Source organism: Lytechinus variegatus, chromosome 6 (genome assembly GCF_018143015.1).
Source record: "Lytechinus variegatus isolate NC3 chromosome 6, Lvar_3.0, whole genome shotgun sequence".
NCBI classification, from domain to species: Eukaryota; Metazoa; Echinodermata; class Echinoidea; order Temnopleuroida; family Toxopneustidae; genus Lytechinus; species Lytechinus variegatus.
In genome coordinates this window covers 40,945,184-40,969,040 of record NC_054745.1, presented here as the reverse complement: position 1 = coordinate 40,969,040, position 23,857 = coordinate 40,945,184, and the positions used below count along the sequence as shown (strand labels likewise).

The following is a 23,857-nucleotide window of genomic DNA, read 5'->3' as shown; positions in this document are numbered from 1 at the left end:
TAAATAGCTGTTGCTCTGAAGCATATCACCCCCCCAAATGGAGCACTGCATACAAATCAACTTATAAAACAAATTGCACATAAAATGATCTAGCCCGATGTTTGGCGATATTTCTATAAAATAATACTGGAATGCAGAAGCTGATTGATGTTAACATACAACTAGAGAATGATTGAAAGTAATAGTCAGAGAGGTAGTCTATTGGTCATAATAAGTAGACTGGTGAAAAAGAAACGATGATGAGTATTGTATTACTATTTTGATTTGTGGAGCGTTGTGGCCTAGTGGATAAGTCTTCTGACCCTTGGAACAGAAGGTCGTGGGTTCGAATCCCAGCCATGGCGTAATTTCCTTCAGCAAGAAATGTATCCACATTGTGCTGCACTCGACCCACGTGAGGTAAATGGGTACCCGGCAGGAATCCTTCCTTGAATGCATGAGTGCTGAGAGGCAGCTCGAGCTAAAGCCGGGATAATAATAATAATACCAACGCGCCTCGGAATAGAATATTTCTAGATAGATGGCGCTATATAAATGCCTATTATTATCATTATTATTATCTAATCTGCCAATATGGAGATAAACACAGTAAATCAATGTAAGCATATCTAATAGTAAGGAATATAAGAGTATGATAATTTTAAGAAGCCCAAACAAAATATCATCTGTGTTGCAATGCTTAGATATGCATTGTATATCTCTGCGTAGGCACTATACTCTGTCGCGTATCATCTTTAGATTTGCAAGATAAAATTTATCGCAGATAAAATGTCAACTTTTATCTCAGAGATAAAATGTCATCTCAGACTACCACCCCTGCCCTATATCTTATTTCATATGTAATTTGTATTTATTCAGGTGTTTATATGTACAAGTATAAAGCTCTATTTTGTATAACTCATGTTTTAAATATTGTGTATATATTCGGATATAAAAGGAATGAAATACCAAACATATCTTAAGAACTTTAAATTGTAAAAACTAATTTATATTTTGTGCAATGAGATTAAAGAAATCATAATTTTGTTGTGGAAAGCCTCCTCAAATCCTTTTAATTCTGTCAATTATCATGTTCGGTCCTTTTTCTAGCAGTGATAATACACGGTCCCACATATGCTTATCAGTGTTTGCAATCTCCAGTTAAGAGTTTTTCATGTGAATTATAAACCTTGGGCCTGTAACAAAGTATAGCAGTCATTGTAGAAAATCAGTTTACGATTAATTGCATTGACTAAAGTGTATGATAAATTGTGAAACTCAAGGGTATGATTAATCACTAACCTTTATATTATCATATGGGACCCAAATCTACATCGGGGGGGGGGGGGGGGGGGGCACTAACATTGACGAGTGGATACCATGCGCGACCAAAAAACACAGAAAAAGGATGTCTATTTCAAGATAGGGCATGTTATGTATGTAACGTAATAAGGGTGTCAAAAACACTAAAATAATAAAAAAGGGTACCTATTTTCGCTAGGAAAGCTACATGTTTAGGGTCAAATTTCGAGGGTGTAAAAAACTAAGACTAAAATGTTTTATAAAGGATGTACTTTCTGCCCCAAGAGTCAACACTGCGTGTCTAGAGTACGATTTGCGCGAGATGTGGGAGGTGGGTTTATACTAAACCCAATGATGTTGGAAGGTAAAAACCGAAGTTCGGACATTACAATAGAAATATTGCTGCACTTGTTTAGGGGGTCATTTCAGTGAATACATGGCAAAAGTATTGTTTTGTTTCCAATGCTTGTTAAGGGTAGGGTTTCACACTTGTTAAGGGGTGCATTTTCAGAATATGGAAAATACATGTTTAGGGTGCTTTTCGAGACCCCATGGTCGCGCAAGGTATCCACTTGTCAATGGAAGTGCCCCCCCCCCCGATCTACATTTATGATGAGATGGTTAAAGCTAAATTACAGTACTTGCAGTAAAACACTGATTTCGTGAGAAAGTCTGTTAAACCAAGTTTAAGTATTACTATATCATCGTCGATCTAGATCTGGTACAGTTACATAAACTGAACTTTGTGAAATCATAGGATCAAAGCTGAAAAACAATCACACTGAAGATCGCCAACACAGATAGGCACACATGAGACAGTGTATATTATATTGCTGGAATAAAGACCCGACGGAAGTGCCCAAATCCGGGCACTCAGCAATTACACAATTTCTTCCAGAATCCTTCGGCACATATTTTTTATTCATATATGGTAAACAGACACTTTGGTGGTCATTATATTGGATTCTGTAAAAAGTCATTTTGAGATTGTTACCAAAACTGGCATTTACCTTTAATAGTCAATATGATGTGATTAATTTGAAACTTTCTCATGTCATCATTTGCTGCTACATGTATGCTTTAGCATCAAGTTTTCATCTGCATGATGTACATGAAATATCATCTTTTTATGGCCATATTTTATAAGACACATGTAATACTGCTTAGTCATCAGTGAGATAATGCATTATAACCCATATGCACATTGGCATTAATGTACATCAGTTATTCGCACTTACAATAACTCTTTGTATTCCCCCCCCCCTCCATTTTCGTATTGTGCCTCTTTGTTTTCTAAGACCTTTTCCTTTTTTTAGCAAGTTCTTCTTGCCAGCTAAGTTTTCCTTTTTTGTTTCACGTCGAAATTTTGAAGATATCCACCTCTCTCTTTATAATACATGTTTGGCTGAATGCTAAGTGTGCATTGAAAATCACAGACAAGTTTTTCATGAAATGCCCCTGCACTCGGCCCGCACTCCTCTGTTTAAGTATTATATATATGCAATTGGCCCATCATTGGTACATAATCATAATTTGATGTAAAAAGAAAAACCAAAAACGAATGGCAGCTGATCATTATGATTACATTTTTGTTGTTGTTAGAGCAGTATTTTCATTTCAAGAAAAACATAAAAGTATGTTATAAAAATTCAATCTTGATGGTTTCGAATGGATGGTTGACCTTTTTCGTATTCTGCCAAGAACTTATTCACCTCACCTGGGTTGAGTGCTGCAAAATGTGAATCTATTTCTTGCTGAATTACGTCATGGCTTGAATTTGAAACACATAAACCCTCTTTCTGTTGTTCAGAGTTATGTATGTTATCTGCAGGGTATACTTATTCATATTTGTTTTCTCTTTTTATGAGCAAAGGAGAAGAAAATGTAAATGCAACTCTTGTTTTATGCAATCTATTTAATTGGACAGCAATAATGCATTGTTAATAATAATAAAAAAAACACAATGAAAGTCTTATGTCCAGCATTCTGTAATATTGTGTATATTATCTTTTGGGAGTGAGCTAAAGGCTGTGAGAATGGGGGGGGGGGGGGGGAGGGGAATGTAGAGCCGAATGTAAACTTCAAGACCATATAGGAAAAATTAATTTAAAACAATAATTGTTTATATTTTTTTATTATGCAAATAAGCATTTGAAATTTTCCATAATTTTTTTGTGTATGTTTTTGCCTTTAACTCAATTTATATACATGTAGCTAGTAGAATGCTAATTTTTTTCGTGAGAGTTTCAATTTTTTACATTTGTAAGAAACATCTAAAACAAAACTGCAAATATATAATTAATCTTATGTATTTTATTGTTTTTTTAATTCATACGTACAGTGTGTCTGTTTTTTTTAAACCTCTGTTTTTTCTGATGAAATTTGTCGGGATCCTTTTGCGATCATAAATAGCATAAAATGAATCCATTTAAACCAACAAAAGTAAAAATAATCATACATTTATGATTTCTGGTTGAAAAACAAAATTTGCACTGACTTTGTCCACGGAATCATGTTTTTGAGCAATTTTGGGTCTGACATGCACTTACAAAATGCTGCGTAATTTCGGAACCGCGTCGCAAATTTGGTCTCAAAAGATGCGCAAGACTTGAAATTAAACAGCGAGCGGCGGGGTAAAAACCTTTGCATGACTGCGTAGTGACGAAATTTGTTCGGGGGGGGGGGGGGTCACATTGATCCGCCCCGGTTTAATAAGGGCTTATTAAACTTTGCAAAGAGTAATATTTGTGTTGTTCTTACATTCATTAAAAAGCTTCTTGTAAAACTTTATCATTACATGGGCCAGAGAGAGGGAGAGACAGACAAAAGAGGGGAGGGGAAAAAATAACGAGAGCGAGAGAGGGGGAGGGAGAGAGATATTACCATGTGTGTTGCTAAACTTCCAGTCTCGAGTTTCAAAAATTTAATTGGAATTTCTGAAAAATTTGAGTCTCGCCTTTCTCATTTGAATTGTAAGATTTTATTTATAGTAGTAGTTAGGCTTTGACATTTTATTTACAAATCGATAAAATTTATTGTCAAAAGTTCGTAAAAATTTGAGTTTCGCCTTTCTCATCTGATTTCTTAAACTTTGTTGAGAGTAGTAGATAGACCTTGACTTTCTTTTTTACAAAGCAATCAAAATGATTTCTCCTACTGATGGTAGAAACATGTATTTCACGATTGTGTTTATGTCATTATAGAGCCTTGTTTTTTTTATTAAATCTATTCATACTGTTTTTGGGCATAATTTCTATATTAATCGCGAGAGGCTGCATACTTCCACTCTCCAGCCTGTAACTGCACATCTATTTTATAATCGTTCAATCGAGAAGTTCAATAATTTTCTACTGCAAAGCTCGCTTCGATTATCTGAGAAAAGGTAAGCATATTTTGCCCCCATCAATTTCTTACAAAGGAATCACAGGCTTGCAATATATCATTTCCTTTTATGTCATTAGAAGATTTTAGCGGCAGGCATCAGAGTAAAAGTGTTTTTCGTGCATGACAGAATGATTTCGCTAATACGTAGATAATGGCAGCTTAAAAGCAATCAAAAGTGAGGGTCTTTAATGACCAATTCCAATGAAATCTTTGAAACTCGAGACTTGAGGTTTAGCAACACACTATTACCATACTACTACTACACTTAGAAATAGAATATGGCAAATATACGAACAATTGTATAACTTCATAAAAAACGGATTTATTATGCAAGTTCACCAATATTAATAGATTTACAATGTACTATACATAACCAGTGAAAACTGGGGAATATAGAGTACCGAAGCTATGAAGTCATAATTTTTTTCTTTTTACATTTCAGCATTTTTGATACCATATTCTGGTAGAGCATGAAGAAAAAAACAACTACTTCCAAAATTTGGTGACAATCGGTCAATAAGGACCCGAGATATAACCTTGTGAATACATAATTAGCCTCATTGAAGTCAATGTATTACTGGCCTGGTTCCTAACATTTAGAATAATACATTGACTTCAATGAGGCTAATTATGTATTCATGAGGTTGTATCTTGGGACCCCACAGACCGATTCCCAACATATTTTGTAAGTGGGGGTTTTTCATCATACTCTACCAAGATATGGTATAAAAAACACTGAAATGCAAAAAGTGAAAATTGATGACATCACACTTTGACTTTGGTACTCTGTAGATGTAGCTTCTTAATTCAGAATGTGCACACTAAATTGAGTGGTGAGAAACCTAAAACTCATTTTGAGCTTATAGTACCAGTATATGGTTACACTTCGTAATTCCGAAGGTTCTTTATTCCGAAAGTACGTAATTCCGAAACAAATTGCCTTTACCTCGATGTTCGTTAATCCGAAAAAGGGTTCATTAATCCGAACATTTGTGGCGTAATTCCGAACGTTCGTTAACCCGAAAAGGAAATGAGAGTCATAATTCTGAAGGTTCGTTAGTCCGAAACCGAAGAGGTTCGTAATTTCGAAGGTTCATTAATCCGAAAATGAAATGAGGTTCGTAATTCCGAAGGTTCGTTAGTCCGAAAACGAAATGAACAACGAACCTCATTTCGTTTTTCGGATAAACAGACCTTCGGAACAAGAACCTTATTTCATTTTTTTGGATTAACAAACCTTCGGAACAACGAGCCTCATTTCGTTTTCGGATTGTCGAACCTTCGGAACAACAAACCTTATTTCGCTTTCGGATTAACGAACCTTCGGAATTATGAATGTATACGCCAGTATATACATGTAGTAGACCGTGCAATAAGTCCACCTCCGAGAAGTGATTTAAATCTCTAACTATTTTGCTTAGCCACTGATCGATAACCCATGGGGATCAGACCATGCAAATTGTGAGCAAATACAAATGAGTCAAATTGTTGCCAGAATGAAAAACAGATCCATGCCGTCCTTACAGTTCCAATCAAGTCAGTAACTTGTATACACATTCTGAAATCTGCGATGCCAAAATGCAATTAAACCCCAGGCCTGAGAGTTTACGATGTGAAGCAAAAATTTCACTACTTCAAAGACTTGCATGGTCGGAAATGATAAAACATTTCTGGGCCTTGTCTTACAAAGAGTTACGAATGATACGATCAACCTCGATTCCATGGAAATCGAGCAACGTCATCATTTTTTCTTCAGGAAATAAGCACAATGTCCCTTGAAAACAGAGAGAATCACACTGAACTTTCAAGAAAAATATGAATATATGAACATAGATCTAAAAAAATATTCTAAACAAAAATACAGTATAGTTTAGATATTGACGTCGCTGGCTTTACAGTTGTGGTTGAATGGATCAATCGTAACTCTTTGTAAGACAGGGCCCTGATCTCAAATTAATTTTTCTTTTAGTTAAGGCCTTCTGTATGTATAACTTGATATGTAAGAGTAGACTAATTGGATCTAGCCCTCCATTTCAAACAATTATTGATCCCTATACAGATTATTTACAAAGCGGCTTAATAATTAAAAACAAAAACAAAGAAATGCAATGTACAACATAAAGACAAAATGTCCCAAAATTGAAAAATGTTACGTCACTGGCCATTAGTGACCGACTACCATTCCAAATCCTGTATGTATGACGAGAAAGAAACATATTCAGGAAACGATATCATCAGGGTTTAATATACATATTGAAAGTGACAAAAACATACGAGCTTGATCTTTTGGGGGTTTACGACTGAAATATAATTTCAAAAACAAAATTCTTCTTTTTCATTTCAGTTTAAATTTTGGTATATGATTTTTTCCCTGAAAGAATAAGCATCCTCTCTGGGTAGTAGTAATTTCCTTCAGCAAGAAACTGATCCACAATGTGCTGCACTCGACCCAGGTGAGGTAAATGGGTACTGGTAGGAAGTAATTCCTTAAGAAGCTGTGTGCGCTATTAACGCCTAGCTTAGCCGGGTAATATAGGAGCACCTTGAGCACCTAACAAGGTGGAAATGTGCGCAATATAAATATCCTATATTATTATTATTAGTAAAGATTTTCTTCAATAAAGGTCCTTCAAGTTTCATCACTAAACCTCACAAATAAAGAAAGTACAAATCAGAAATTGCTTCACAAAGGTTATATCCCGAAGTTTGTTACCATCTCATGCCCAAGAAGTGGTTATAATATCCCCAAAATAAACATAAAATATTTCATTTTGTAATTTTGTAACAATCCTGATTTAAATGTGGACATTTTAATTTGAAATTTCACCCATAAATTTCACACAGTAAGAGGTGTACAATAAACTCTTAAAATTTATGTGACAATGAATTAACTTACGAAAACAGGTATTCTACAGAATAAGCATTACTAATTAAAAACTTTAAACTATGAGGATGATGGGGTTTCGCTGGTTGAAGTCTTGTCTTCTGATGTCGATGTTGGTAGATCCATGCTGGGAGGAGGGGGCATCGGGGGAGGGGCCGGAGGGGGCGGAAGGAAGTTAGGCACCCCGCCTGATGAGACGGCGCTTGGGGGACGGGGTGGAGGGGGGATGGGTAGGGGAAGGTTGCCCCCCATGTTCGGGGGAGGGAGGGGCATGTTGGGTGGAGGGGGAGGAGGGGGGTGCAACCGCGGCATGGGGCCGCTGCCTCCGGCGCTGGGCGGGGGAACCGGGGGTGGCGGGAGGGGCATGGAGTTCGGGGGAGGGATTGGGCGGGGCGGCATCATGCCATGGGGCATGGGGAAGGGAGGGGGTGGGGGCATGGGCATGTTGGGGGGTGGAGGAAGGCGTGGCATTCCGGGTGGACCCGGGGGCATGCCCGGTGGAGGCATACCAGCTGGGGGTGTCGGGGGGACAGGGGGCTTCTCTCCAATATGAGGGGCTCCTTTAAGGGCACTGGGGGTGGGTGGGGGAGGAACCATTGGTTTGATCTCCATCTTGAAATGAAACTGTAGGAAAAACTGTAAAAGAGAAAACAAAAGATCACAAGATCAAATTAACAATTAAAAACAAATTACTTAGGATAAGAATATGACAGAAAAAAATTTGTCAATATGAATCTTAAATACAGTATGTCATATACAGGTTAGTTCTAATGTCAATGTCATAGATCTCAGCCATAAATTGCACTAGTGACACTAAATTGGTAACATGTCAATAAAGACAACGATTTTTGTTTTTTTGTTAGTTGTTTCACAGTATCAAAGTTCTAATTCTAATGCAACTACCCCTCCTTCCAAATATAATTGATTACCCTTTAAAATCATTTTCAAGATGAATTTTCATATAGAAATGTTCATATAAACCTTAACAAAACAGAAAAAAAGGGTTTTGACCCTCATAATAGTTTTATATAACGTTGCCCTGCCCCCTTTGTTTTGTATTGTACTCTGTTAAGATAAGTTTTCTTTCATGTTCTATGCATTTATTGTTTTCTTCACGGTGCACTCATCACAAGCTGTGCTTTTTAAGTTGCTACCTCCATTGTTTTGTTCAAGTTCATAAAACATATTGACACTTTTATTGTTGGAAATATTATGTACTTCATTCATTCTTTCATAATGAAACAAAAAATGAGTTCATGTTGACATGTTGAGAAGTACTCCATGACACAATTATGAGTATATGGGGCCACAATAACATGTAAAGTACTCCAAGAACGCACACACACACATAGGGAATAGACAAAAGTGTGTAACTTTTTGCGCACTTAACCTTTTGGAGTGCTTTTTTTTCTTTGTACGTCATAAGAACGCGTAGTAGTTCTTTCCACCCATTGATGGGAATAACCAAGACCTGCCAACACCTGGGAATGAAAAATTGTATTCTGTGATAGAAAAAAAAATGTATTTTACCCCCAAAAAGTGTACCGGTACATGTATTTCATAATGAAATGCTTGGCGCACTCGCTCATCGTGGTGCTCAAGCTGCATGCAAGCTGAAAGGAGGAAAGAGCTACTCCAGGAGCTTAGTCACGGTCAGAGTGCCTAACGCCTCTGACCGTACCTGCTCTCAGGGTGGGCCTCTCCTTTCTTCTTCTCGTATTCTCCATTTCTGCCGGGCTAGACTCGACAAGCTCTGCTTTTTCTAGCCCCGGTCACTTTATTTACCATCGTCTTTTAATTTTGCTGTATGTTTTTTTTTCTATCTCTTTTATATATACATGGAGTAATTACTTTTTCGTTCTTATGTAATTGTGTGTAATGGTTTTTAATGTGAAATAACTGAAATGAAATGCGCACTGCTCTCGCAGATGAAAAAAACATTGAAACATGTGTATATCTCACCCTGGTTTTAACAACATGCTTGAAAAAAAATCAAGTTACCTGAAATTACATTGATCTAATAACCATATTTGTGTACATTTTATGAAATAGAGACATATAGATATGATTTTTCTCAATGAATTACTATAAAAAAAATGTACTGCCGTATTTGGGTTGCAAAAACATACTACATGTCATCATCATCATCATCAGCCATGATCAGCCCACTGCAGGGCGAAGGCCTCCTCAAGTTGGTGCCAAAGGTGCTTGTCTTGTGCTGACGCAATCCAATTTATACCAATGAATTTTGTGAGCTCGTCACTCCATCTCAATTTTTATCTACCCCGATTTCGTGATCCTAGCCATGGTCTCCATTCTGTGATGCATACTACATGTAAATATGCCTAAAACGTACAGGTTGGCAGGTCTGAACCCCCCCGCCTGCAAACATATTTCTGAAAAGAAAAGAATTGATACCTGTTTCGTTTCCTTGTTCCATGATGTCCAGAACTTGTTCTCACTCTTGTCTACTTCTCTACTAGGAACCTATGATGTGAAAAAAGGAAGGACTTTGTAACATTTTGACAACTGAATGTGTCTTTAATAGAGTGAATATGTATGCCAATCATGTGTTCAGGTCTTACAAAGAGTTATGATTGATCTGATCAATTGCAACTATGGACGGCCAGCAACGTCAACATCTATTATGAATCTTTGTTCAAAATATTTTCTAACTACGATGTATATTCATGCAGCCATTGTTTTCTTGAAAATTCACTGTGCTTCTCTCTGCATACAAAGGACATTGTGCATATTTTTCGTAAAAAAAATTATGACACTAATGGATTTCCATAGAGTAAATGATCGGATCAATCGTTACTCTTTGTAAGATGGGACCCTGGTGGGTGTTTCATAAAGCTGTTCGTAAGTTAAGAGCGACTTTAAGAACGACTGGTGATCCTTTCTTTTGGTAAATGCTATACACCATTGGTGATGGGGTAGCGCGTAAAAAAAGTTCACCAGTCGTTCTTAAAGTCGCTCTTAACTTACGAACAGCTTTATGAAACGGCCCCCAGGTCTTCATTAATAGCCTATGTGAAAACCTTGGAGCAAGTTAGCTTGTGTAAAAGCAGAAAAATCAAATAAGATCAACAAAACTTTGAGCAAAATTGAACAAGCAATAAAGTTACTTACCTCCATCAATGCACTGAATCCTATTAATTAAATCCAATTTTTACTTTACGAAGACCACATTTATAATTGGCTGTTAAGAAAGAACCTTCCCTGGTGACTAATTGTTTTGTTTTTGGGGTGGTGGTGGGATACAACTGGGTGACATCACATTTGCTTCGGTTTTAATATCTCAAAGAGCAGAGGGTTAGAGATGGGATTGTAATACAGTTTTTGGTTACGAAAAATGCAAACATGAGAAGGGTGCATTTATTTTTGGAGGTTACATGTAGGTTATAGGCTTGTTTTAACATATAAATTTTCCATGGGAGCAAATCTTATGGAACCCAACTTAACCGCCCTGTTGACTTTCTAGTTTCAGGATGAATTGAATGAAAGTGAAAATCCATATTTTATTGTTCGAAATAGAAATATTGCGCCGTGAGCATCTTTTTATGATGGTTACTGGCATATTACAAATGTTCATATTATTATTATTTTATTATTCCGTAAATTAATTTTGCCCAATTGATTGTGGGCCCCAACAGTCACTACGCAGTGTCAGATCGACGAGGTTCTATCCCTTAATGTTGAACGCCGCTCTCCCCTCTTTTGGTCTGATGCAGCCTGGGTTTGAACTCCCAACCTCCTGGTTGTAAGACGGATGCTCTACCAACTGAGCCAACACTCCATGATATACCAGTGTATAACCGCTACGCTACAATATTACAAAACTAGTAGTGAGTATAGTGCGGTCTGAAACGGAAAATATACAGCTTTTTTACTTTTTACAAAAGACTTTCTTTCTCGTGGAAGGGGAGGGGCATATCTCCCTTCCTAACCACCTCCCCTAAAGATGCTATACAGCATAATACCTTGAATGAAATGGTTTCATACGGCTCGGCGGCAAAGAGGAGATATTGCCACTTCTTATCTGGGGGTTCTATCCTCTGCTCGTAAGCCGACATGAAGCGATGGCGGGGGTAGGTTCCTTCTGATATCTCGGGATAATCGATCTATATGGAGTGCAAGAGAGAGAAAGAGATTATCTATTATCATTATTATCGTAGAATTAGTATTTTAATTATCATTTTGATGATTATTATCACAGGTAACTTCTGATATCTCAGGATAATAAATCTATATGGAGAGCAAGAGAGAGAGATTATCTATTATCATTATTATCATAGAATTAGTATTTTAATTATCATTTTGATGATTATTATCACAGGTAACTTCTGATATCTCGGGATAATCAATCTATATGGAGTGCAAGAGAGAGAGAGAGATTATCTATTATCACTATTATCATAGAATTAGTATTTTAATTATCATTTTGATGATTATTATCACAGGTAACTTCTGATATCTCATGATAATCAATCTGTATATAGAGAGAGTTTATCTATTATCACAAGTATTGTTACTACATTCTTATAATAACATTATCATTGTCAAAATGATCATTATCATACATATCTTATTCTTCTTTTTCTCCTCCTCCTTCCTCTTCATCCTCTCCTTTCTTCGCCTTCTTCTTCTCCAATACTAAGTAAACCCTAATTCTTATCTCTACATAATTCTGAAACAAATAACGTTTTTACAATCCTATCTCTAACCCTGGTTACAAACCCTGACTGTGCAAATTCCATACTTTAATGGAATGACCAACTTCAACCCTGGATTGAACACTATACCGTATCCTCAACCTCACCCTAAACCTAAAACAGCACCCTATTGCAACTCTAAACCTAACATAACACCCTATTGCACCTGTTTCGCCCAGCGAAAAGATTGTTTGAATTTATATATCAATATTGAAAGCGTTTGATTATTTGAATTTATTTCCCTTCATTTATTTAGGACACCGTATAGAATGACCTACGATATTTTTGTTATGCAAATTACGTCCACTTAGTGGAGTTCGGTGCATAGGTACGTTGACGTGTCACTCCATTTTTGAAAGGTTCAGGAGTCAGACGCCAGTATCGGCCTCCGCAGTTTGGGGGAAACTTTCTGTTGTTTAATGTGATTTAAACGTGGTTTTATGTCCCGCCAGAAAAGAGTAAGTGTTTTTGAATTCATTAGATCCTTTATGTTTTCCATATATGTCAGATAAAATAAATAAAGTCAATTTGTAGTGTCTCGATTTGCCCGGTTTAGGAATGAGAGCAGGGCGTGTAGGTTTTTGACCCGGTTTTCGGCCCGGTTCCCGGTTCTGGTTTCGGATTTCCGGTTGTCAGTTTTTTGTCTAGATTCATTATAAATTATGCCAATTGAAAGAGTTGATCCACGAAAGTGAAAATTGTATGTTTGTATTAAGAACTTATTTGCGAAATTAATGAAAAGGAAAATAATGATATTATGATTTTGATATAACAGAGAAGAATATTATTCACATAAACAGATAAACATAATGGATACTAAATCAAAACAAGTTTTGATCTGAAATCAAATCATTTCAGAATCAAGTGAATGTTTAACTTCATTGATGTATACTAAGAAAGTATTTGGCTATTACTCTACAAGTACGTGTCGTAATTTAATTGCTGGCAAAGGAATTATTTAATGTAGTATAGCCACTTGTTACTGTTTGTGAAAAGAATTAGAAACAAATGCATATAAGCCTTGACTAGTTATGATTTAAGTATATGCAAGATAAGCAAAGTTATTTTAAATCAACGTGTGCATAGCTAAAAGAAATTGACAAAGTTAAAGAAAGTTGTGATTATTCAAAGCTACAAGAATTTTACAAATATTGCTTCTGTTCTTTCGACATGTTTGATCAAACAGACAGTAAATTATAATAATTTCGATAACAATTCGGTTTGATAATCATGATTATACTGTTTTAAAAGACAACAGACAATGAGTGTTCGTGTATAAAAACAATGAAATAATTACACGTGAAACAAGATGCAGTGTGATAAAACAATCTTATTTATTAACATGCTATTAACTGAACATCAGTTATGTAAACAAAGACTTATTATTGTTTTATATATTTTGTTCAAACAGATCGAATAAAATATACGTTTAACGACGTTATATATCGGTACGGCGGGATGTGACGGTTTGTGTTCCTTCTTTCGACTATCCATCGCATTCGATTCTTTTTCCTGATCTGGGTTAGAAGATAGAGGGAATTCCGGAAACAATGGCAACCGAGCAAGCATCTAGGGATCTCAAGATCAAGCGGAGAACGGCAAAGGCAAAACTAACTCGGCTGTCGAATGGTTTGCAACATTTACTGGATGATGACAGGGATCTTGATGAGGTAACTGATATGTTTAAGGATTTGAATGTTGCTTATCAGGAATTGGAGGACAGGCACGAAAGGTATTGTGAGACAATCGTAGATGATGAGGTATTCATGACAGAGGATGCCTGGCTGTCTGAGTGTCAGACATCATTCCTTGACATGCAGAGAAAGGTTAAGGACTATAGCAAGACTAAGGTTAAGTCTGACAGGTCAACGGAGGATTCAGTTGTAAACACGGCTACTCCCGAAGTTACTACCAGTAAATCGGAAGAGGTTTCGTCATGCAAGGTTCAGGTAGAGCGACCAAAGCTGCCTCGATTTACTGGAGACGTACGAGACTACATGACATTTAAATCGGATTTTAAGCATCTAATCGAATCGAGGTATAGCAAGAGAGATGCTATCACAATTCTGAGATCCTCTCTAGTGGGAAAACCTCTTGATCTCATACGTGGTTTGGGGAACGATTACGACTCGGCATGGTCTCATCTTGACAACATTTACGGAGACCCGAGATTGGTAGCTGATGCTATCGTATATGACTTGGGGAAGTTCCGACCTCTCAAGGATGGAGAGGATGGCCGATTCTGTGACCTTGTTCATCTTATCAGGAGAAGTTACAACTCACTGCAAGAAGTAGGTAGGGCGAATGATATGGACAACAATCATATGATTTCTTTGATAGAGAGAAAATTAAGCAGTGATGATAGAAAGCTATGGCTGAGATTCATTGACCGAGAGCGAACAGATGCATCACTCCATGCATTACTTTATTGGATGGAACTGGAATTGAAGACTAGAATAAGGGCATCTGCTCCACTTCGTGATAGTAGAAGTTCTACGATTGGCCATATCTCTCAGGATGACGGAAGCAATGAAAGAAAGCCCGATTTTAAATGCTGGTTATGTGAGACGTCTGATCATTGGATCGATCAGTGCAAGAAAGTGCTTTCGAAAACCCAAGAAGAGCGATTTCAACTGATGAAAGACAACAGGGCGTGCTTCAGCTGTCTCAAGAGAGCTGGTAAGGATCACAACATGGGGACATGCAAGCGCAGGAAAAGATGTAATGAGGTGATCAATACTGGTGAGCAGTGTTCATCCTACCACCACCCTTTACTCCATAAGCAGATTGAGACAGGGAGTGTGGGTGTTGCCAGTATTACAGGAACACCTGTGCTTCTGCCTGTACTTAAGATAAAGATGGCGGGCCCGAATGGAAATTGCGAAGGAAATTGTCTCCTAGACTCGGGATCTCAGATGAGTCTCGTAAGGAACGCAGTAGCAGAAGAGTTAGGACTGAAAGGGAATCCTATTGTCGCGAATGTTACCAAGGTCGGAAATGAAACAGAGGAATACAACACTATGCTGTACAAGGTGAAAGTTCAAGGGATTAATGGTCATCAGAGTTACACTATTTCTGCGGTAGGACTTGATGTAATTAATAACGGCATTACCCGAGTTAGTGTTGAAGAACTGGGACGGATGTTCAACCTGAGGAAAGATGAAATTCACAGAGGAAGTGGGCCAATTGATATCCTCATAGGAATTGACCATTCCAAAATGCATGTAGGGTACACGAAAATACAAGGGAATCTCGTGGCCCGTCGCTCGCCGTTAGGCTGGGTCATTTTCGGAAGTACTACAGAAGGATACCCAGAAGGAGCAGTTCTCCATGTCACGATAAACAGCCCTTTAGATCTCCGAAAATCCTTGACAACAGAAGGAATGAAAGTATGTAATGATCCACAGAGATGTCAGCACAGTAGGATGACTGAACAAGAAGATGAGGAGTTTCGAGTCATCAGTTCTTCATGTGAGAAGATGGAAAAGCAATGGCTCGACCAATATCCTCGGCGGAAAGACCAGTCGCGGCATATTCCCCAGAATGTGAATGTCGCAGATGAAGTCAGCAGATGTGTTAGCCTGGACAAGCTGAATGACAGGGAGATGGAAGGTCTTGACTTTCTTTGTAAAACAGTGACAGAACGGCCCGCAGAAGCAAAGCTAGAGGAAAAGCTTCCTGAGGTAGACAGGGAATTGCGAATGGAGAGACCAGTTTTGACTGTACAAGAATCAAAATCCCAACATAGAATCGACTGTCAGCAATTTTCTAACTGGAGGAAACTTGTGAGGGTGACTTCATACGTCCTGAAGTTTATTGGAAAGTTGAAGTCAAAGTCCAAGAGAATAGTAGATGAGGACGTCGAAGTCGCCAATGGTAACCTGACACCAACTGACATGCAGAAAGGAGAGGACCATTTGATAAAGCGTGCTCATGTATCTTTGAAGCCCAAAGTAGACAAAGGAGAGCTAAAGGCACTCAATCCGTATAGGGATGAAGCGGGAGTTATCCGAGTTCGAGGGAAAGTAGATAGTGCTGACAAGCCATTTACAATGAAGCATCCACCTTTACTCCCTTGCGAACACTGGATCTCAACCTCGATTATTAGGCATGTTCGTGATGATGGTCATGACGATGTTGGTACGACTACAGCAAAGGCCAGGAGAAAGTACTGGATCTTGAAAGCACATGATCTGGTCAAGAAGGTAAAGTTCGGATGTGCAGCTTGCAGAACTTTTGAACACAAACTAGAATCACAGGGGATGGCGGAGCTGCAGAGAGGAAGGCTGCAGTCGCATCCACTGCCATTCCAATACTCATCTTGCAATTACCAGAGGCCAATTTGCAGAATACCCATAGAGCCTGATGAGGGGATCTACTTAAGTCCTAATGACATGCTGTTAGGACGAGCTTCAATTGATGTAGCTCAACGAGAAAGACATTGCGTCGAACTGGTACAACGGATTGTTGACTCATTCTGGCGTCGATGGACCATAGTTATTCTGCCACTACTAACATCCGGACGGAAATGGAACAGGGATCGTCAGAACATTCGCGTGGGTGACGTGGTTATGATGACAAACTCCAACGCAGTGCGTGGAAAATGGACAATCGCGCGTGTCGTTCAAGCGTATCCAGGACAAGATGGTAAAATTCGCAATGTGAACGTAAAGACATTAAATGCAGAATATCCCCGACCAATAACGTAAATTGGACTGATATGTCCTGCGGAAGAAATGAAGACTAAACTCAAAGAAAAGAAGAATCAGAAGATGAAAGGTGAAGAAAGAAGATGAAGAAAACAAAGAATAGTAACGTTTAATGTAATGTATGACTCATGAGACTAACAATATCTAAAACATCTCGAACTAATCGTGACAAAGTCTAACAAAATGAAGAGACTAACCATAATGTTAAATACAACACTGAATGTAACCATGGTGACGATAATTGCAATGCAAGTTTAACTAAATAAGAGAAAGTAAGCATGTAACTTTGTAATTTGATATTTACTATGTAACTTTAATTCAATATTGACTTTGAAAGTTAAGGACAGGTAATATGTGTTGTTATGAGGAAACAAGACATTCCTCATAGGGCGGGGAGGATGTTTCGCCCAGCGAAAAGATTGTTTGAATTTATATATCAATATTGAAAGCGTTTGATTATTTGAATTTATTTCCCTTCATTTATTTAGGACACCGTATAGAATGACATACGATATTTTTGTTATGCAAATTAAGTCCACTTAGTGGAGTTCGGTGCATAGGTACGTTGACGTGTCACTCCATTTTTGAAAGGTTCAGGAGTCAGACGCCAGTATCGGCCTCCGCAGTTTGGGGGAAACTTTCTGTTGTTTAATGTGATTTAAACGTGGTTTTATGTCCCGCCAGAAAAGAGTAAGTGTTTTTGAATTCATTAGATCCTTTATGTTTTCCATATATGTCAGATAAATTAAATAAAGTCAATTTGTAGTGTCTCGATTTGCCCGGTTTAGGAATGAGAGCAGGGCGTGTAGGTTTTTGACCCGGTTTTCGGCCCGGTTCCCGGTTCTGGTTTCGGATTTCCGGTTGTCAGTTTTTTGTCTAGATTCATTATAAATTATGCCAATTGAAAGAGTTGATCCACGAAAGTGAAAATTGTATGTTTGTATTAAGAACTTATTTGCGAAATTAATGAAAAGGAAAATAATGATATTATGATTTTGATATAACAGAGAAGATTATTATTCACATAAACAGATAAACATAATGGATACTAAATCAAAACAAGTTTTGATCTGAAATCAAATCATTTCAGAATCAAGTGAATGTTTAACTTCATTGATGTATACTAAGAAAGTATTTGGCTATTACTCTAAAAGTACATGTCGTATTTTAATTGCTGGCAAAAGAATTATTTAATGTAGTATAGCCACTTGTTACTGTTTGTGAAAAGAATTAGAAACAAATGCATATAAGCCTTGACTAGTTATGATTTAAGTATATGCAAGATAAGCAAAGTTATTTTAAATCAACGTGTGCATAGCTAAAAGAAATTGACAAAGTTGAAGAAAGTTGTGATTATTCAAAGCTACAAGAATTTTACAGATATTGCTTCTGTTCTTTCGACATGTTTGATCAAACAGACAGTAAATTATAATAATTTCGATAACAATTCGGTTTGATAATCATGATTATACTGTTTTAAAGGACAATAGACAATGAGTGTTCGTGTATAAAAACAATGAAATAATTACACGTGAAACAAGATGCAGTGTGATAAAACAATCTTATTTATTAACATGCTATTAACTGAACATCAGTTATGTAAACAAAGACTTATTATTGTTTTATATATTTTGTTCAAACAGATCGAATAAAATATACGTTTAACGACGTTATATATCGGTACGGCGGGATGTGACGGTTTGTGTTCCTTCTTTCGACTATCCAGCACCCCTAAACCTAACACACAGCACCCTATTGCAACCCTAAACCTAACACAGCACCCTATTGCAATCCTAAACCTAACACAGCACCCTATTGCAACCCTAAACCTAACACAGCACCCTATGGCAACCCTAAACCTAACACAGCACCCAATTGCAACCCTAAACCTAACACAGCACCCTATTGCAACCCTAAACCTAACACAGCACCCTATTGCAACCCTAAACCTAACACAGCACCCAATTGCAACCCTAAACCTAACACAGCACCCTATTGCAACCCTAAACCTAACACAGCACCCTATTGCAACCCTAAACCTAACACAGCACCCTATTGCAACCCTAAACCTAACATAGTACCCTATTGCAACCCTAAACCTAACACAGCACCCTATTGCAACCCTAAACCTAACACAGCACCCTATTGCAACCCTAAACCTAACACAGCACCCTATTGCAACCCTAAACCTAACACAGCACCCTATTGCAACCCTAAACCTAACACAGCACCCTATTGCAACCCTAAACCTAACATAGCACCCTATTGCAACCCTAAACCTAACATAGCACCCTATTGCAACCCTAAACCTAACACAGCACCCTATTGCAACCCTAAACCTAACACAGCACCCTATTGCAACCCTAAACCTAACATAGCACCCTATTGCAACCCTAAACCTAACATAGCACCCTATTGCAACCCTAAACCTAACACAGCACCCTATTGCAACCCTAAACCTAACACAGCACCCTATTGCAACCCTAAACCTAATACAGCACCCTATTGCAACCCTAAACCTAACATAGCACCCTATTGCAACCCTCACCCTGAATCTTATACGAATAAAGCCCGGAGCAATTGTCGCCAGAGCAAATGTCGCAGGAGCCTACATGCATGTTGTGTCACCGGCAATTTACCAATGGAGAAATTTACATCATTGTTATATACGATACAGGCATTTGGAATAATACCCACCTGGAATAATAAGCTTTGCTGGTCATTATCAGGGTCTTTCTGTTTCGTAACTGAAAAGAAAAAAAATAAAACAAATAGTTATTTCCAATCTCATATAAGAATAATAAAAACTAAAAAGTTCAAACTACATCCACAGTACAGCAAAACGACCATAAAATTGTTTAAAAATCCATCTCATATCAGAACATATATAGTGACTTAACCCAATATTCAAAGCAATGATTCTGGTAAAAAAAATGTATGTAACTGCTGAAGAATTGGCAAAATAAGCATTTCATTTCATCCTTTAGCTAATATGTTTTATTCATGTACACACTTAGGTGGTAAATTTTAAAATGAAATTTTATACAAACTCATTTTGTAATCGTTACCACAACTGGCATTTATCTTTAACGTGAAGGGATAATCAACAGGGATGTCACATGCGCATGTATTATGAAAGGCAGGATAGCCGGTGTGGTTCAGTTCGTAGGGCATCTGTCTCACAACCGGGAGATGGAGGTTCAAGCTCCTGCCATGTCAAATCAATCAAAAGATGTTAAAAGCTGGGGGTTGTTGGCTTGTTGCTACCCTAATTGGCGTTCAAGGATAGAGCCTCGTTGATCGGGTGCTGCTCAGTGGTTGCCAGACTCACAATCAATTGGGAAAGATTAATTTTCGGGGGAATTTCTGCATGTTTTCTAATTTCTTCAAGCCAACAAAGCGAAGAGACACTAGTACTGCACGGAAATTTTACTGTGTAAGAGCGCATTTGATTGCCCAGTTCTGTTCAGTAGGGGTATGGTCTATAGGGAGTTAATGGAGCGCTAATAGTTTTCTGAATATTAACTTGGATGTCCATTAGTGATCCATGAAATGAGGAACTTATGAGACTGGTCAGAATGCCCCCCCAGACCCGTGATTAATTGGAAAATTAATTGGAGAATTTTGCAGAATTTCTATTTCTGGTTTCTACCCAAAATTGGCATTCAACGATTGGAAGGATAGAGCAACATTAATCTGGCACTGCCCAGCAGCTGCCAGACCCACGATAAATTAATTTCAGGAGGATCTCTATTTTTTCTTAAAAACAAAATATTGCCATTATTCATGGTCATTGAACATTACCTTTATATCCTGGCCTCCCAATCTTGACAAATTTTCTGATCTCGACCCGAGACTTCTCCGGCGCTGGCTGGGCGGGTGCATCCTTGGCTTCCTTCGCTGCTCGACGAGCTCTGAAAACCAAAACAACAAAATCTTTCTTCCAATACAATGGTATACAAATAATGTATGCACATTGCGCAATCCATCCAGGGGGGGGGGGGGGGTACTCACGAAATAACACCTATGGGGATGGATTGGGTTGCTTTTTTTGGAAGAAATCCCTTAACATTGGATATGGTTTCATGCTGGAAAATCCCTTAACATGGCCCAAATTGTTAGATAATGGCTTTAAACATGGGTCCGTATTCTCCTCCAATTTTGGGTGAGAACCTTTGCTTTCTTTTTTTGAGGTGGGCTCGTCAATTTTTAATAAATCCCTAATAATGGGTACCTATTTTGCCAAAATGACCTGTAAATATGGGTACGGGTTTTGAACCTTCAGCCACACACCCCCATCCAAACCAAAGCTAAGTACCCTCCCCCCTCTCGGATATCCATCCTCACTCCATTTTAGGCATTGTTAAACTACAGCACAAAGCTGTTGGGCACACAAATACAATATCAATTGAAGGTGTGGCTAATTTCTCTTCATCATGTTTCATTAAGAATATGCACTTTGTGGAATTCATATATCGTGATATATGGTGGAGTTGCTCGCAGATGACGTCATAAATCAAAAGCTATTAAAGTCCCTCCTTAATGATGTTCATCAACCCTTCACCAATGTTTTAAGAGGGGGTGTCGTGGTCTAGTGGTTAAAACTCGTCTTTCAATCTGAGGGACGTGGGTTCAATTCCCAGACATGGCATGTTTTCCTTCTGCAAGAAATTTACCCACATTGTGCGGCACTCTCCCCGTGGGAAGTGAATGGGTATCCAGGGGGGAAAAAATTCCAATGCTTGAGCGCCTAGCCTAGGTACATGTAGCCGAGCTAAAGCTGAGGTAAAACTAATACCAGGGCCGCTGGAAAACCAGTCTTGTTTTCACTGAAGTGGCACTATAAATTTTTTCTTTAATATTGTTGGTCATATTAAAACTAATTTATTATCAGTGTTGGAGGAAGGTCCCAACATACCCAGGGCCCTCTTGTAAATTGAAGGGGCTACCATGGTAAAAGAAACTCACAAACAGACAAACAATAAATTAAGAAATAAACAAATAAATAAATGATAATAATATACCAAAATAAACACACTTACAGATTAGACTGATGCTTCTTGCCCTGCGTATGCGCCAAGTAACTGCCTTCGTTGTTGTGTAACGTCAAACAAAGCTTGCATTCATAAGATCCCAAATGATTCCTCATAAAGTAAGGATCCTGAAAACGTTGATAAGCCCAAGAATGGTAAAATTATTCAAATTCAAATCTATTTCCACAGTTAAAAATATACATATATGCAAATCATTGACATTAAGAGATATTACATTTGGAGGGTCAGAGAACCTACAACTGCTTTTATAAATTGGCCCCATTGGGTGATTTCAAGTACGGTGTTGAAATCTGGTGTTGGTGCTGTGACAACACCAACACCAGCCACACCGTACTTGAAATCACCCATTGTAAGAATAAATCATATTAATACATGTAAAATTAACACTAAAAATATAATCATAATCATAACATAATTACAAATCAGTCTAAGAGAGAGAAAGGGGGAGGGGGTGTGAAAACAAATCATTACAATAAATGGAAAGCCTTGTTCAGAAGTGCTTTGTTTAGGAAACAGTTTTGAAATGCAATCAATAAAGAATAGGAATTTATCCAAGTACAGCCTACAAGGTAGAACTGGAAGTTGACTGCAGAAACTGCATTTTTCCCAATAAATATGGTAAAATAAGGTAATAAAGTATGACTATTAAAAGGTAAAAGAAAGTAGCAAAAATATTTCATAAGAAAACTTAATAAATCAAGTTTAATTGTCACCATGCATATAGATCTGGTGTGTGAAGTAAAATCAAATTTGTAAACTCATGAAACCTTAGCTCAAAACTGATAATCACTAGGACAGCAAAGCATATGTGGGATAGTGTATAAATATTGGTAGGAAAACTAACTGACATTTGATGGAAGTTTGTGCTTACTCTTACTCAATTTGGCAGATATTTTTTTTTTTAGATATCAACATGTATACATAAGACTCCATGCACAAACAATTGGTTGGTAATATGATTGGATTCTGTTTATAGTAGTAGTATTTATTTCCGTATTAAAAGCATAATTATATGGTGGACAGCCCATATTCAGCTTGACTGGCACAGTCACGCTGGTCTTCCATGAAACCCATGCCCTTCAAATTGAAATAAGAGAATATATGTGTATACCAGTTCATCCCCTCATCCTTGCCACTAATATCTCATTACCCTCCTCGCACCTATCTATCACTCTTGCTGCCAATGTTATGACCCACTGCCTCAGATACATTCTTAAAATTCATCATATTCGTGTAGAGAAACTACTTCTACTCAACAACCAACCTGCGGATAGCCGCTGATCCTCGAATACCGGGGGAAGTACAACTAAGAAGAAGAAGAAGAAGGTTCAAACTCATTTTGGGAACGTCACAACTGGTATTTATCATAGAGTTTAACTAACCTTATTGAGATCAATGGTTTCCAAGGCAAGCTGTCTCAGCCTCTCTCTCCTGTCGCGGTTAGACTCTGACTGGGAGGCCACGCCCCCTCCGCCCGTTTTCCCTCCAGCGCGGTTTTGGAAGTCCATGCTGACTCACAGCCAATGAGACCTTTGGAATGCTAAAGTTTAAGACAAAAAAAATATAAACACTTCAAGGAATATCAGAACAGTGTCTGTCTTTGAGCATCATTACCATATTTTTTACATGCATGCAGGGCCAAATGTCAATTTATCATAATTTTCTTTAGATTTTTTCAAATAAATTACCTTTCATTGATAAAAAAGTGAAGCATGTCCAATCATAAAACGGATACAATACATTGCAACAATACATAGTACCACAGTAATATACAGAAACGAACACCAACACCGAACTTGAAGTAGGAGTGGGCTATGAATAGGTGAT

The 23,857-nt window shown here is 37.8% G+C and overlaps 2 protein-coding genes across 2 annotated transcripts; one reads left to right on the top strand and one right to left on the bottom strand.

Annotated features, from left to right (window-relative positions):
- Positions 1–6,966: 6,966 nt before the first annotated feature.
- On the bottom strand, positions 6,967–23,565 carry LOC121417495 (splicing factor 3A subunit 2-like). Its single transcript, XM_041611217.1, has 7 exons — positions 23,413–23,565; positions 22,019–22,137; positions 20,781–20,890; positions 19,674–19,723; positions 11,536–11,676; positions 9,968–10,036; positions 6,967–8,185 (listed from the first exon to the last, which is right to left on the bottom strand). The coding sequence occupies exons 1-7, from the start codon at positions 23,536–23,538 to the stop codon at positions 7,610–7,612; spliced, it is 1,191 nt and encodes a 396-aa protein (XP_041467151.1). The 5' UTR covers positions 23,539–23,565; the 3' UTR covers positions 6,967–7,609.
- Positions 12,441–18,659, top strand: LOC121417494. Its single transcript, XM_041611216.1, has 3 exons — positions 12,441–12,725; positions 13,679–17,666; positions 18,620–18,659. Exon 2 carries the CDS (start codon positions 13,818–13,820, stop codon positions 16,974–16,976), a length of 3,159 nt encoding a protein of 1,052 aa, XP_041467150.1. The 5' UTR covers positions 12,441–12,725; positions 13,679–13,817; the 3' UTR covers positions 16,977–17,666; positions 18,620–18,659.
- Positions 23,566–23,857: the final 292 nt, after the last annotated feature.

What these genes read in the sequence shown, in the direction of transcription:
- LOC121417495 (XM_041611217.1), bottom strand. Translation starts at nt 23,538, where the DNA reads ATGGACTTCCAAAACCGCGCTGGAGGGAAAACGGGCGGAGGGGGCGTG. An exon ending in AAACCATTGATCTCAATAAG is followed by an intron (nt 22,138 to 23,412) that starts GTTAGTTAAACT and finishes CAACGTTTTCAG; the next exon opens with GATCCTTACTTTATGAGGAA. An exon ending in GGAACAAGGAAACGAAACAG is followed by an intron (nt 8,186 to 9,967) that starts GTATCAATTCTT and finishes TCTCTTTTACAG; the next exon opens with TTTTTCCTACAGTTTCATTT.
- LOC121417494 (XM_041611216.1), top strand. Translation starts at nt 13,818, where the DNA reads ATGGCAACCGAGCAAGCATCTAGGGATCTCAAGATCAAGCGGAGAACG.